The 14,731-nt window shown below is 41.6% G+C and overlaps 2 protein-coding genes across 7 annotated transcripts; both read left to right on the top strand.

Moving 5' to 3' along the window:
- The first annotated feature begins 1,903 nt into the window (after positions 1-1,903).
- On the top strand, positions 1,904-4,811 carry LOC128748376 (interferon regulatory factor 1-like). 5 transcript variants are annotated; one of them, XM_053847077.1, is made up of 10 exons: positions 1,904-2,061; positions 2,309-2,404; positions 2,511-2,610; positions 2,685-2,846; positions 2,918-2,967; positions 3,043-3,166; positions 3,245-3,349; positions 3,448-3,473; positions 3,563-3,653; positions 4,452-4,811. In XM_053847077.1, the coding sequence occupies exons 2-10, from the start codon at positions 2,318-2,320 to the stop codon at positions 4,568-4,570; spliced, it is 864 nt and encodes a 287-aa protein (XP_053703052.1). In that variant the 5' UTR covers positions 1,904-2,061; positions 2,309-2,317; the 3' UTR covers positions 4,571-4,811. The 5 variants fall into 5 exon arrangements, with proteins under 5 accessions (XP_053703052.1, XP_053703051.1, XP_053703050.1 ...); XM_053847076.1 differs by having other exon boundaries at positions 2,685-2,851; positions 2,917-2,967; positions 4,455-4,811; XM_053847075.1 differs by having other exon boundaries at positions 2,685-2,851; positions 2,917-2,967.
- Positions 4,812-5,737: 926 nt separating this feature from the next.
- Positions 5,738-8,551, top strand: LOC128748909 (interferon regulatory factor 1-like). Of its 2 annotated transcripts, XM_053847982.1 has the most exons (10): positions 5,738-5,859; positions 5,996-6,189; positions 6,526-6,625; positions 6,700-6,866; positions 6,932-6,982; positions 7,058-7,181; positions 7,260-7,364; positions 7,448-7,473; positions 7,537-7,627; positions 8,343-8,551. In XM_053847982.1, exons 2-10 carry the CDS (start codon positions 6,103-6,105, stop codon positions 8,399-8,401), a joined length of 810 nt encoding a protein of 269 aa, XP_053703957.1. In that variant the 5' UTR covers positions 5,738-5,859; positions 5,996-6,102; the 3' UTR covers positions 8,402-8,551. The 2 variants fall into 2 exon arrangements, with proteins under 2 accessions (XP_053703957.1, XP_053703958.1); XM_053847983.1 differs by having other exon boundaries at positions 5,764-6,189; positions 6,700-6,861; positions 6,933-6,982; positions 8,343-8,544.
- The last annotated feature ends 6,180 nt before the right edge of the window (positions 8,552-14,731 follow it).

Genomic DNA, 14,731 nt, shown 5'->3' with positions numbered 1-14,731 from the left:
ATGTGGCAAATCAGTCACAGCAGATTAAACAATTTAAATTTATACTTTTTTTATATATATATATATATATGGATTTTTTTCCATTTCATTTTAACTATCAAACAGTTTAATGAGGGTATTTTTATTTATTTTATTCGAAACACTCAATCAGAATTTTCTTCATAAGCTTATGAATGAATGATTATTGATCCCAAAAGGTCTTTAAGCACCATCAAAACTTTTTATGGAGTTTAGGAAGACAGGGATTTAAACCCCTGTGTGGAGGAGACCCTTACATTTTGCCCAATTCTTGGAAACACACCATTGTGGGGACATTTTGCTTTTGTGGGGACCCTCTGTCAATAGATTAAGCCTCATTTTGTGGGTTATATATATATATATATATATATATATATATATATATATATGTGTGTGTGTGTGTGTGTTGTATTGGCTTTTTAATGCTTTGCTTTGAGTTTGGAATCCAGTCATTATATATATATATATATATATATATATATATATATATATATATATATATATATATATATATATATATATATATATATATATAGTGTGTGGGGGGTGTTCAAGTGACGTCACCATTGAGGATTGTGGATCCTGAGGAGGGGGATCTCTTTTAATTTGATCAATTATTTTATCTGATTAATTTTGTATTGTTTACTTTTTTCAATGCATACCATTTTATATTAATGTAATATCATCGTAGTTATAGTAAATGTATGTGACATATTTTATAATACTTTACATTAGCTTTATATCAATACTAATATTATACGTTTTATATCAATTTAAGATCACATGTTGTGTTTTTGAGTCACTCACCAATAACATTCTCTTCTCTGACTCTTCTCAAACCCCTGAGTCGCTATACCACACTGAAAAGAAAAAGACAGACCGGATGTTATGCGGGCGGACGTGTCTCGTATCACCTTTATTTTTGCACTGTATGTAAAGGTCACGTGGTCATGGGCAACGTCCGCAGTAGCTGGGATTTATTGTAACCCAGCTCCCTTTTCCAGCTCCTTCATTCATCCTCTGGGATTGCATCATTGTCTGGCGTTTGTCAGCCAATTTTCGTTTTCCATTCTGGAGAAGAAATCCCTGACAAAATTCCAGCCTGAAAAAAACCCCTGCGTTTGCTCCCGGGACGCGCGTGCGCCACCGCGACTCGTAACCAGCATCTGGCGCGCGCCTGGGAAGCACCTGGCAGCACGGCGCAGATGAGAGGCTTCAGATTGGTTTTCTCAGAACAGCAGGGTTTCGCCGAAGTGCGCGGCTGACTGCGCCTTACAACCGAGGCATGCACGAGCAGAAACTATTGCGTCATGTAAACAGACGCGTGTGGCACGCGGCGCCCTCTAGTGGCGCTAAGAACCACTGCAGGTTTCATGGAAATGCCATATCTCCTGTAAAAGGCGTGTTCAGTGCGGGGGAACTTCTGAAGGAGTGTGACAGCCGAGCGTGGCTGTGTCTCATGCTTTTGCCAAACAACAAAACATCGCAATAGCTGCAGAATTACGCAGAGAAGAGCATGATTTACGACACATATATGGATTGGATATATGGATTTACTACTCATGCAAAATGACTATTACAATAACACACTGATTCATATAGTAATAGGGCTTTAAAAGTGCCGTTTTAGTCATGGACTCAATGAGAAAAGTATGTAAATTATACGGATTTTATTATAATGTTTTTGTCGTTACACGTGCTTTATTTTTTTATTTAGTCTTTGCTTTTCTACGATACAAAAATGACCCAAAGATCTGACTCCGCCACCACACACCCTCGTTTTCTGTCTACCCACGTGATTTCCAATAAGCGCTTGGGTTTCTCTGCAGCCGCTACTCGGCACGGCGCATGCGTCCCACACCATGCCGCCCCTCCCTCTCGACCAAGACCTGTGGGAAATACCCGCTCTGAGGATATAAAGCTGCACTTCGAGGGAGAGCTTTATCACAAAACTTGCCGTTCTTCGTGGATGCTTGAGAGAGAAGACGAATATTTGGAGGAATACTCCGGGATTTCCTTTTTGCTAGACAACGCGGGACAACTGTGAGTGAACTTTTTGACGCCTTTTAGGAAGTTTATTCATCGCATAATCCGAACAAAAGCACCACTCATATTACTTAACTTGCATTCGAATGAAGTTTTTTTTTCATGCGCTTGAAATGCAGGCGCGCACGTTTTCCGTGCAGTGACTCCCTCGCACTCTCGTTTCCGCCACCGTGACCTCGTCACCTCACAGTCGCAACTCACCAGAAGTAGCTCAATTTAACGCCGCTTTTCTGTGCTTTTTCAGGAAAGAAACATGCCGGTAGCGAGGCAGAGAATGCGCCAATGGCTGGAGGACAAGATCAACTCCAACTCCACCAAGGGTCTGACCTGGATTGACAAGGTGAGGTTTGAATGAGGAAGTATGAGCTTTAAATTGTATTTAGATTACTGTCCATATAAATACTGGAATGGTTTCTGATCGGCTTTATCGTGCTTCTTTCATTCAGGATAAGACCATGTTCACCATCCCCTGGAAACATGCCGCACGCCACGGCTGGGAGATGAGCAAGGACGCGTGTCTGTTCAGAGACTGGGCCCTCCACACCGGTGAGGCAGCTCTCATGCCAGAACCAGGGGCCGTCGCCCGAGATGAGAGTGGAACTGACCCAATGTTCTCACAGGGAAGTACGTGGAGGGCCAGGTGGAGGACCCCAAGACGTGGAAAGCCAACTTCCGCTGTGCCATGAACTCCCTGCCCGACATCGAGGAGGTGAAAGACCGCAGCGTTAACAAGGGTCACATGGCCGCACGGGTCTACAGGATGCTTCCGGTGAAGCGCAGAGGTGAGAGAGGTCAACGTCTTCCGCCATGTCTCAGTGTCGGACAGTTTGAATAATCAGCCGGTTTGTTGCAGTTCGCCGGGAAAGACGCGGGAGAGGCACGGACATGAAGAGAAAGACAAAGGTAAACAGTGTGATTTCAGTTGTCTTGAAGTTTGTGAACAAAGTCAACAATGACTAAACCTCATCCCTGGTGCAGGTGAAGGTAGAGGAAGAGGACGACGACATGGATGCACAGTCCTCTACAAGTCAGTCGCAGACAGACGACGACTTCTCACCTCAGGAAAACAGACCTGACAGCACAGAACCCCTGAACATGCCAGGTGAGGGAGAGGAGGCTCAGCACCAGCCTCATGAAGCTCCAGACATGTGCTGAATCCTGCTGTCTCTTGTGGCTCCAGACATGAGCACCGAGGTTCCCGACTTGGGCCTTTCCGTGGAGATTGAGTCAGACTTTTACGGAATCTACAGCGACAGATTTCAGGTTTCTCCTGAAACCAGCAACGGTGAGAGAACAACACTTTTTCTTACTTTGATCACTCATGTGTATGAAGAGCCCTGACTCATCATGACTCTCTTCCTCATGTCTCCGCTCTGGATCCAGACTGCGCCTACGACGAAATTATCAAGGTAAATATCAGTACGTTTCTTGTTTTCGTTCTTTGATCCGTTTTTTTTCTTCTGAAGAATATTTGCTTCATCTGTGATTCTGCTTCCAGATTTGCGAGGAGATGGAGAGGGACTCGCCGTGGAACCACAGCTACCAGACTAACACGGTCTGCTTCAGCCCAAGTGGAAGTGACTCCTCAGGTGGGTCTCCTGAAGTTTAACAAAAAAAACTGTAAATATCAAATTACATTATTATGAAATTATATAGTAAAATATACCCATTTTGACAAACTATAAAGAACTATATTATTATTCATTTAATTTATTATAATAATACTATATATTATTATAATAAATAAACAACCTAAATATATAAATAAATGAAAAACAGAAGAAAAAAATTGATTTTTATGTCTCTGCTAAAATAGTCAACAAATAAGTCACATTATTCATGTCACTAAACAAGGAGATCCTTTTGGCTTTGTCTTTCCACTTTAAGAAATAATGGATTTTCACACTTTAAATTCAGCTGGATGAAATATAGTCCCAGAAAAGAAAAGATTTATTCAACCATTGAGCGGATTGAAAACAATCCAGTGAGCAAACTTGACAAATCCTGGCCGAGCAGATCTTAATGTTTTTGCCTTGACATTTAATTTTTTTTTTACCCTCGGTCAATATACTTAGATTCACTAATACCCGTCCCTGCCACAGCAGCAGTGTCCGCCACAGGGAGTTACTTCTAGAGGCTCACCAGGAGTCGTAACAATCATGGCTGATCGACAGTGTGGTCCATCTGTCGACAGCTTCTGAGGTCATGTGGATGCTTCCCATGACTCAATGAACTTCCCCTGACTTAACGTCGTTGTTTGCCCGAAGTAAATAAACTTTACAAGTGTGAACGCTTACACCGTTTCCCAACCCAAACCACTGGAATGTCTGCACTGTAGCGGCCATCATGGTGTCTATTGTCACTCAAGCGTGTCTCTCTCTTCACAGCAGAAGACGTCTACAGTCCGAACTACACCACGCTAAATTCAAACATCTTCCAAAACAGCGCAGACTGTTGGACCGGGTCGTGGTTGTCTTCGCAATTGGACTTTCCATTCACTTCTTAGCAAGCGTGAAGCCCCTAGCCCCCAATCTCCATCATCCCATTTGAGACTCCTGTTGAAGAATTTCCTCATGACCTGTCTGCTTTTGTGTGGTGTTGCTCCGTCGCACAGCAAAGCGACTTGTGTCTTCAATCCTCAACACTAGAATTCCATTTTTTATTGTTGTTTCATTGTCGCTGTAAATAGTTCTGAATATTCCTATTTTTTGTAATAAAAATAAACGTAAAAAATACTTCATCAAAAATGTGGGTCCTGATTCATTGTTTCATCTGCTGGGGGCGGGGCTAAGGTGAGCAGAACGTCCACATGGCGGCTGGGAGAGGCCGAAGAATTGTAGCCCTTTATCTTCCGATGAAGTTTCTGAGAAGCAAAAAAAGGCTTGTCTCTGGATCCAGCCGGCTCTTCAGGGGCGCTGTCAGTTGTGAATGATAGGGTTAGCGCCTCTACCTCTTCACTTCTTCCTCTCGGTGATGAATTTCCCCTCTGAATACATCGCCAGTGACTTGTAAACCACTCACTTTCCTCAGTTTAAACTGAGGTGAATGAACCTTTTGAAGACCAAAACATAGAAAGGACTTTATAACTGCTAAAAATTAACCAACATTTTTAATCACAAGTTAAGCTATCTAGTTTTACAGCTCGTAGTTTAAGTGCTGCTGGAACAGGAGCTGGGGAAGCACAGTTATCTGGTGGAAGAATTTAACCCAACACAGAAACAAAAATGACTTTTTTCTGCAAAACTAACGCAGGTTAACTGCGCGAAACGTCCTCTTAAATTGCTGCAGTTTCCAAGGAAATGGATTCCCTGTAAAAGGCATGTTTCTTTGGCATAATGAAGAGTTTTAAACGGGAGGGGTGTCTCCTCCAAGTGAGTTCATTTCTATGAACCTTCATGCGAAGAGGGAATTAAAACCAGGGTGAAAGGAAATTCCTATATACATCACATGAGTCTGGATTAATCGCTTTTGTTAATAAATGAAATGTAATTGTATTCGTTTTTATGTATATTTAGACGTTTAAAAGCTCAGGTTTGGCGAAAGGTTTTGCGTCTGGTGATGTAAATGCATCCCCAAAACCGTCACCACCTTTTTCAGCCAGTCTTGAACCCACGTGACTTCTTGGAAGCGCCGAGGCTTCGCTGCCCTCAAGGCGCATGCGCAGTATCCATCCGGACAAACGCTCCGAAGTCGAGCAGCAGCAACAGTCTGGAGAAGCGTCGCTTCCCCGCGCGCACGCTCGACAGCGAAGGAGGTCACTGTTTGGAGATTATTTATCTTTTGGCTGACTGACGAGTAAGTGAAGTTACAGATGATTATTTGGAGAGTTTACCGGTTTAGAGCGTTTTAAACGTTACCGTGTCAACGTCTCGGACTAAGTTTATACTGGTTCAAGATGATGAGTCGGATCGTGTTTTTTAATCTCTCATAGTCCAGCGACAGGTACGGGACAACACGCGCGGGTTTTCGCTTCCTCTTCATCTTGGCCGTGAACTTCTCAACTGTGCTCATTTGAACTCCGCTGCTCAAGAGCCCGTCATGCCAGCGAAGAGGCAGAAGTTGCGTCCGTGGCTCCTGGACAAGATCAACTCCAGGAGCATCTCGGGTCTGACCTGGATTGACAAGGTGACCATTAAAGTGTGTGGTTATGTTCTTGAATCAAAGTGGGATGCAGCTCCAGCCATAGTTTGAGGATTCAAACGCATCTTTTCTGTGTTCAATAAATTCTGAAGTCCGAGTTGGCTTCAGTAAACAATACAATAAAGCTGCAGCTATTTGTGTAAAAAAAAAAAAAAGCAATATAAGCAGAGTGAATGGGAGGATTTACAAATAAGTAAATAAACAGTTGGGTTAACAACTACTTTTGAAGAGCAATAGAGGAGTGAGTGTGACGCTATCTGTGGCTAAATTCAAGTGAACTCACTCAGGTGGTTTGGATGTTAAATGTTGTCTTTCATTCAGGATAAGACCATGTTCACCATCCCCTGGAAACATGCCGCACGCCACGGCTGGGAGATGAGCAAGGACGCGTGTCTGTTCAGAGACTGGGCCCTCCACACCGGTGAGGCAGCTCTCTTGCCAGAACCAGGGGCCGTCGCCCGAGATGAGAGTGGAACTGACCCAATGTTCTCACAGGGAAGTACGTGGAGGGCCAGGTGGAGGACCCCAAGACGTGGAAAGCCAACTTCCGCTGTGCCATGAACTCCCTGCCCGACATCGAGGAGGTGAAAGACCGCAGCGTTAACAAGGGTCACATGGCCGCACGGGTCTACAGGATGCTTCCGGTGAAGCGCAGAGGTGAGAGAGGTCAACGTCTTCCGCCATGTCTCAGTGTCGGACAGTTTGAATAATCAGCCGGTTTGTTGCAGTTCGCCGGGAAAGACGCGGGAGAGGCACGGACATGAAGAGAAAGACAAAGGTAAACAGTTTGATTTCAGTTGTCTTGAAGTTTGTGAACAAAGTCAACAATGACTAAACCTCATCCCTGGTGCAGGTGAAGGTAGAGGAAGAGGACGACGACATGGATGCACAGTCCTCTACAAGTCAGTCGCAGACAGACGACGACTTCTCACCTCAGGAAAACAGACCTGACAGCACAGAACCCCTGAACATCCCAGGTGAGGGGGAGGAGGCTCAGCACCAGCCTCATGAAGCTCCAGACATGTGCTGAATCCTGCTGTCTCTTGTGGCTCCAGACATGAGCACCGAGGTTCCCGACTTGGGCCTTTCCGTGGAGATTGAATCTGGTGTTGATGAAATCTACAGCGACAGATTTCAGGTTTCTCCTGAAAGCAGCAACGGTGAGAGAACAACGCTGCTCCTTACATGTGATAACATAATAACAACATCATAACCACTCTCTTCCTCATGTCTCTGACTCCAGACTGCCCCTTCTACACAATTCTCAAGGTAAAATATCAGTACGCTTCTTGTTTTCTATGTTTTTTTTCTACTCAGTGATTCTGCCTTCAGATTTGCGAGGACCTACACAAGGACTCGCCGTGGAACCACAGCAACCAGACTAACACGGGCTGCTTCAGCCCAAGTGGAAGTGACTCCTCAGGTGGGTCTCCTGAAGTCTGTGAACCATTCCTGAAAAATATCCAATTATTACTCCAAATATTACATTCTTATCAGTGAAAGAAAGTAAATATTTTCATGGTGTGCTTATTTTGACGTATATATCTGTCCTAAATACCACCTTGTATATATTGAATACAGAAGTCAGTCATTTAGCTACATTTAGTGTATATGTATACACTATAACTATATGTAACTATATAACTAATAACCATACTGTAACCAAACCAAATAACCAAACTTTTACATTAAATTCTAATGAATATATGTAAAAGATACAGTATGGTTATTAGTACTATATATATATATATATATATATATATATATATATATATATATATATATATATATATATATATATATAATAAAGTGTGTGTGTGTGTACATGTATATATGTACACACACACACACACACACACACACACACACACACACACACACACGCGGAAAGGAAAAATAAATTATATGCCCAATAATCCCAACAATTATTGTGCATTATAATAGTACTAATAGCCATACTGTATCTTTTACAGTAAATTATAATGAATATATGTAAAAGATACAGTATGGTTATTAGTGCTATTATAACGAAAAATAATTGTTACGATTATTCATTTATTTTTAATTTCCATATATTTATATATATAAAAAATTCAATTGAATACATTTTTTTAATCGGAGTGTCTTCTGTCTTGCAGTGGACGACGTCTACGGTCCAAACTACATGACTCTGAATTCAAACATCTTCCACAATTGACCACACCACATCCCCATCATCCCGCTTCAGACTCCACCACTAATGCCGTCCGTCCTCAACACTGGGTAACAAAAGGGTCGTGGTCTGACATGAAGACTCTGCACATAGCTGTGAATATGCTTTTATAATAAAATAACATTTAAAAAATACAAACTTGTGATGGGATACCTGATTCATTATGACAACAGATGCTTTGCTTTTGGTTTGTTTTTCACTTAAGTTCTCACCTCAATATCAGTCCTGGTAAGAGAATGTCGCGACCCGACAGCAATGGCTTGCTGCGCAGTGTTCTGGAGTCCTTCAGGTTGTGTTTCAACAAGTCCAAGCTTTTTGTGGCGAACCCAATGAGCATCAAATGAGATCTGGTGAATTGTAGGACCCGGTGTGTGGGTGCCGTCACCCCTTCCCTCGGACAGGAATGGGCCTTGTCAGTCAGGGATCCAAAGCCGTGTGAGTCCACAGGATGCTGCCGACAAGTTAGAGACTCATGGAACCGAAATATAAAATGCACTCAATCCTGTTTTTCTCGTCTTTAGACTTGCCGAATGACTTGTGAGTTCAGCCTGTGCTACATGCTACGGCGGAAAGACACGGAAGGCTGCCAATATTTTCAAACTTTATTGGGAATGCAATAGTGTCAAAGCACAACAAACAGCAGACTTCTGTCAATAAGAAGTGAGGTAGCAAACTGTGTCAGGACTGCAGTCTAATAACACAATGCCAGAGCACATCAAAGGCTAAAATTTATAGCTGAATAAACCCACGGTCCTCACATCTCTCCCGTTGATCCCGAAAACAAGACCCACAGATGAAATGTATAAATAAATAAATATTAAGAAGCTGAACATAAAATACAGAGGGGGGACTGCGGACTGTCTTCCTTCTAGCCACCTGCAGTTTTATATGTGGATGTGTGCGAAAATGTTTTCATAAACGGTGGGAAATTTCCAGTCATATATTCATATTCCTAATGATAAAATAATAATAATAATAATAATAAAGAAGGAAACCAACTTTATGTCCACTAGAATCATTGTTTGCTGCAGATAAATATACTTCAGCAGGTGAATCTGTTTCTCTGTTACACCTCTGTAATGTAAAATATCAGATTTTTGAGAGGGGAGCAATGAATATTAATAGTAAAACGAATCATAAAAATTATGATGAGAATGACTTAAATGGGATGGGTATTTCATGTAAAAATACTTTTCAGCATGATTAAAAACAGGCCAAATACAGAGATAAGAGAAGCTCTAAAATTCCTAAAAATTATCAAAACATAACTTTACTGTTTATTATTATTATTTTTTATTTTCATAGGTGAGAGTCAAAAATGAAGTCAGCTTCCCCTCACAGTAGAGTCACGCCACAATATAAGTGCTTTTCTTCAAAAAAACGGTTTCATTCTCTTTGCTATTTTTGCTTGAAAGTCACGGCAGACAGCTGATCACTGGTGTTTCCCAGCTGTCAGGTGGGTTCCAGCAGGACTGGTCACGTCGGTGCCCTCAGACTTCCTGAATATTCCAGTCTTTCACCTGAATTTTCCCATGTGCTGTGTAACAAGACATGTCCAGACATCAGCTGCCTTTCTTTTCTCCCAGCAGGACGAGGCGCTCCAGCGGACGGATCCCTGCTGGAGAAGAAAATAAGAATAGCTTATTCACCAAACTAATGTCAGATCGCAGCAAAATGCCAAGCTGTTTATTTTTCTGAGTTAGTTGCCGGTCTGGAAAGGGTTTCCTGCACCACACCTCAGTCTCAGGAGGAATGAGCCTTGTCTCCATTAACAGGAAATAATGGTGGTTTGTGACCACGGAATGAATTCAAGAATGGCAACGCCGTCGGCGCCACAATACAAATAACCTACGATGAGAAGAAGAGCGTGTAACATGCAGGTCCAGAGCTTTTTCAGCGGTATCCACCGATCCCTAACTACTGCTACGAGTGCTGCCGTCACTGATGCCACTGCTACTGGTGCTGTTGCTCTGCTCTGTTTATTAGTTCTCTTCGCAGTTATGGCGACATACTACCACTGATCCCATTGCACTCACTTACACGATAAATATTTCAACGTAGTTGCAACAGCTAATGCCACCTTTATTTCAACATTAGACAACTTCATTCCCACTGTTTCTACTACTACTGCACTTGCTCGTACCAAGACAACCGCAACTTCAACACATACTATTTTACTGGGGAAGTTACTGTTATAGCTAGCACCTACAAAAATACGCCCACCGCTGCTGCAGCTAGTGCTTTGTCTTCTAAAAATAGCCATCGCTGCTTTACTGTCTCTTATTCCAGTGAATTCTGCCACTTTTGCTAATATATACAGATTCATTTTCAATGAGCAAAACCAAAACTAGAAGAAAGAAAAATAATGTTTGTTTGTTTTTGATCCTCATAGTCTCCGAGCGATACACCATTGAAGCATATTGAAGCTCAGTTTGTAAATATTTCAATACCTCATACTTCAAGTTATAAAATCATAAGACTACTGTCATGGAGTTCAATTTAAAAATGCAAACAAAGAAAAAAATCACTTATTAGAATAGACTTTGTCATGATGCAAATAAAACAAATAAAAATGTAGTTAAATGTAATTTAGAAAAAGAAAATCAGACAAAAAATGTATAAAGGTAAATATAGAATAGACTAAATATCAGTCAAATGAAACGCTAAAAGCTAAAAAAAAAAGCTGAAGCTAAAGCTAAAAACAAAACAGAATATGAAAATATGAATTATGAATTAGATTTTATTTTCGTTGATTATTTTATTTTATTTTTTTTGTTTGTTTAGCTTTTTTTTAGTAGGCTGGAACCATTTAAGATCAACATTTAAAATATTTTTTTTTTGAGTGAAAGAAATGCATTGGCTTAAAAACGATGATTAAAAAAGAGACTTTTGGTATGAACAAAATACAGTCTGTTGATGCCTCATAAGAGAATGCAGCTGGAGAGCTCGGCTGCAAGGATAACAAGAAGTCAGGTGACCAGCAGGAAAGTGACTTTCTGGAGTGCGCTCAACTTTTGAGCAGCTATTCATGGCTGCGAACGTGACAGAGTGTGTTTGCTCCAACAGACTGAGCGCAGGTCGGCTGATTTACGGGAACTAGCCAGACCTCGCAGTAGTGTTGACTTTGTCACCCATTTTTCAATGTATTCTTAGTCATTGTCACGTTTAGCCGTTCACATATCATTTTTATTGGTCACAACAAGTGGGTGTAATTTTAGTGAATGAACATTTAAAACAAATCTGTACTGAGTATGAGTGAATCCTCAGTACAACTTTGCTGTTTGTGTACCGACTGTTCACTCAATGTGTATTTATAAATGATACGCTTCATGTTTTAGATTTATTAGAAACACAAACAAAAAATGGTATTAAATGACATAAACTTCAGAGCTATACTGATATGTAGTTGAGCATCAACTAGTTTAAAGAAAATATAAATTTTAAAATGCAAGTTTCCGATAGGATCATTTGAACCCCCCTCAAATAGATAAGTAAACCAAATAAACCAAAGTGGAAAGCAACCAGTCAAGAAGTTTTTTTTAATTTATTGAATTGTTCGCAACAATAAACAGTAGTTGATACCTGGAAGCTAATGCTAATGCTCTTTCTGGTCTCTGTCGAAGCTCTACTCCATGTCTCATATGGATTTTGACTATAGGGTCATAACCCAGACTTTTCCATTCTCCTCCCTTTTAAGAAGTTGTTAAATTGCTTCCTTCTTCTAAAAAAAATTTGCAAAATTAATTTTTCTGTATAAGATATTTAATTTTCCTTTAATACATTGTAATTACATTTACCATTCGTGTGACCTACATTTTCGATGCATTACACTGAGCAGGAGTCAGCAAATAAAATTCCTTGTTCTAAATCGCTTCATTTTATATCAGCATTCTTTAAAACATAAACATTAGTGACTTAGTAACAAGGTATTAATAAAATGTAATGGTACGTATAGGAACAGCAAACATGGTTCAAATGAAAAAAAATTGTCTCTGAAATATGTAAGAAAATGAAGAAAGAAAAAAAACTAAAAAGTAAACACATATTCAGAAATGTTCAAAAAAGTATTACTTTTCAATAAAACGTTTTTAAAAAGTAAGAAAAAGGATTGTCACTATGACTACTCAGTGAAAAATATTATAAACACAGCATTTTTTTTTAACTGAAAACCTCACAACTGCACCAAACCCTGGTTTGGGATCCATTATTGCTGATATTGCAACATATTTTAATTTTGTTTTTAAAGGAAATTAGTATCTAAGAATTCAGATGTATGATACAGCATAGTCACAGCTACTGACCGAGACTTTTCCATTCTCCTCCCTTTTATGTGCAAAGTCACTCAATCTTCCACATCAATTCCACGCAAATGTCTTTTGGCGTCTGTTGGGTCTGAGTTCTGGTGAGAGGCAGCGTGGCGCTACACCCGCAGCCCCCTAGAGGCTCATGGTAAGATGAGTTCAATTCAAAAGCGACTCCCAACATCACGTTCGTGAACGCTGCGCTGAAGCCATGTTGACCAGACAAGTCGTCTCCAATGACACAACAGTAGGTGTTGGGTTGATAGAGTCACATTACATGGCTTGTCATTGTTTTTACTTTCATGTGACCGGAAGTAAATATGTATCATCTTATTCTGCCTGGTATGACCACTTGCCCCACTGTTGTTAGCTGAGTCAGCAAGCTAATACGAGTAACATCTGACTTGCGCCCGGGATCAGTTCCGACCAACCGGTCGTAAGTCGGATTGAACGCAAGTCGAATGCCATTCAAAATGGCCGACACGAGGGTTATAGGTTCTACTGTAGTGGTAGATGGCTGTGTGAGAGTGAGATGCTGGGATACTGTGCTGCCGTAACTGTCGTACGTGTTGCCGGGCTGCTACGTGCTGCGGTGCCAGACATTGAATTAAAAAAAGAAAGCTGCTGGCCGTAGTCGTAAGTACGGGTGGACGTAAGTCGAGCAGGTCATAAGTCGGATGTTACTTGTATTAGGCTAATATTCGCACAGGACTAAACAAATGGATCGGCTAAGAGACGCTGGTGTTTCGCGACGACGCGGTTTAGTTTTCTTCCCAAGTCAACGCTGAACTTCAAGTGGTCAGGAACATGAGTCGTCTGTCGTCTTTCCAGCGTTTTCAGCAGCGCTGTTGTCACCTGCTTCTTGCTCACTCCACACCACGGCGGGCAGCTTGACTTTAAATCCCACAAGGTCTTGTTTGATCGTGGCTTTAGAACATTAACGCTTGAAATGTTGAACTTGTGACTGGCTTTTCTGTCATATCCGCAGCACAACGGTTCATTATCATGAACGAGAAGCTCGAGATTTTGCGCCAATATTGACAGTAAGATGAACCGTTATTGCTAATCTAACGCTAACCTGTAGTGCGACGTGTGAAGAGCCAACTTTCAGGAAGGTAGACGCGTTTAAAACTATCCGGATCAGCTGATGACACGGAGACGTTTTCATCTCGCTGGGACTCGGTTTCAACAAGTATCGGTTACCGACTGAGCCGACGCGGAACTTGAGCGATTGGGACCAGCTCCGTCTCCATGTGGACAAGGTCATTGTTTTCACCTGCGCTGTGCCACCTCCTCACTCAGTTGCAGCAACATTAGCATGCTAGCTCACGCGCAGCAGGAGCGATTTGACTCTGCAAACAAATTACACAAAGGCCGTGAAAGTGATACGACACTCTGGATCGCCTTCTTCTTCAGCCAATATTTATTTATTCAGACTCTCATGTGTTTCATTCTCTTTCGTAACGGTTCACCCACATGTGCAGACTCCCTCCTTGTTCCCGAAAATAAACGCTGAGAAAGGAAGTGTACTGTGTTGCACGTGGTTATCGGTCAGGCGTGCGACCCAAATGTGTGGGACTCGCTCAGCTCATCGAAAACTAACCTTCCCCTTTCATTTACGGAGCTCTCATGAAAGGACATCAACTGATCACTGTATTTGACATCCATCTTGTGTACACACGGTTGATGCGGGAGGGAAGGCATTTGCAAGAAAAACACCTGGTGTGGGTGTGGCTAGAGCCGGTAACACACCGACGCACGTCGCCCTCGGGCAACCTACTGCGGGGCATCTGAGGTGAACGCATCGTGTGTGTGTGAATGAATTGGCGCTCGCACAAGATAAAGACAACACAAAAGGAAGCTGGATTCCTGTCAGTCAATTGAGGCGTAAAAGATATACTTATTAAACTTGCATTCATGTGATGGTTCAGTTGTTTTGACAAGTCTAAAACGAAATGGTCATCATCATAACACAAGTCCTAAAATTGATCAACCATGTCTTTTGAAGACACTA

The sequence above is a fragment of the Synchiropus splendidus genome, chromosome 17 (genome assembly GCF_027744825.2).
Source record: "Synchiropus splendidus isolate RoL2022-P1 chromosome 17, RoL_Sspl_1.0, whole genome shotgun sequence".
Classification (NCBI taxonomy): domain Eukaryota; kingdom Metazoa; phylum Chordata; class Actinopteri; order Syngnathiformes; family Callionymidae; genus Synchiropus; species Synchiropus splendidus.
This window is presented reverse-complemented; position numbering and strand designations above follow the sequence as displayed.

Excerpts from the sequence above, each read along its gene's own strand:
- LOC128748376 (XM_053847075.1), top strand. The coding sequence starts at position 2,318 with ATGCCGGTAGCGAGGCAGAGAATGCGCCAATGGCTGGAGGACAAGATC. Across the intron at positions 2,968-3,042 it reads ACATGAAGAGAAAGACAAAG|GTGAAGGTAGAGGAAGAGGA; the intron begins GTAAACAGTGTG and ends TCCCTGGTGCAG. Across the intron at positions 3,350-3,447 it reads TTCTCCTGAAACCAGCAACG|ACTGCGCCTACGACGAAATT; the intron begins GTGAGAGAACAA and ends CTCTGGATCCAG.
- LOC128748909 (XM_053847982.1), top strand. The coding sequence starts at position 6,103 with ATGCCAGCGAAGAGGCAGAAGTTGCGTCCGTGGCTCCTGGACAAGATC. Across the intron at positions 6,983-7,057 it reads ACATGAAGAGAAAGACAAAG|GTGAAGGTAGAGGAAGAGGA; the intron begins GTAAACAGTTTG and ends TCCCTGGTGCAG. Across the intron at positions 7,365-7,447 it reads TTCTCCTGAAAGCAGCAACG|ACTGCCCCTTCTACACAATT; the intron begins GTGAGAGAACAA and ends CTCTGACTCCAG.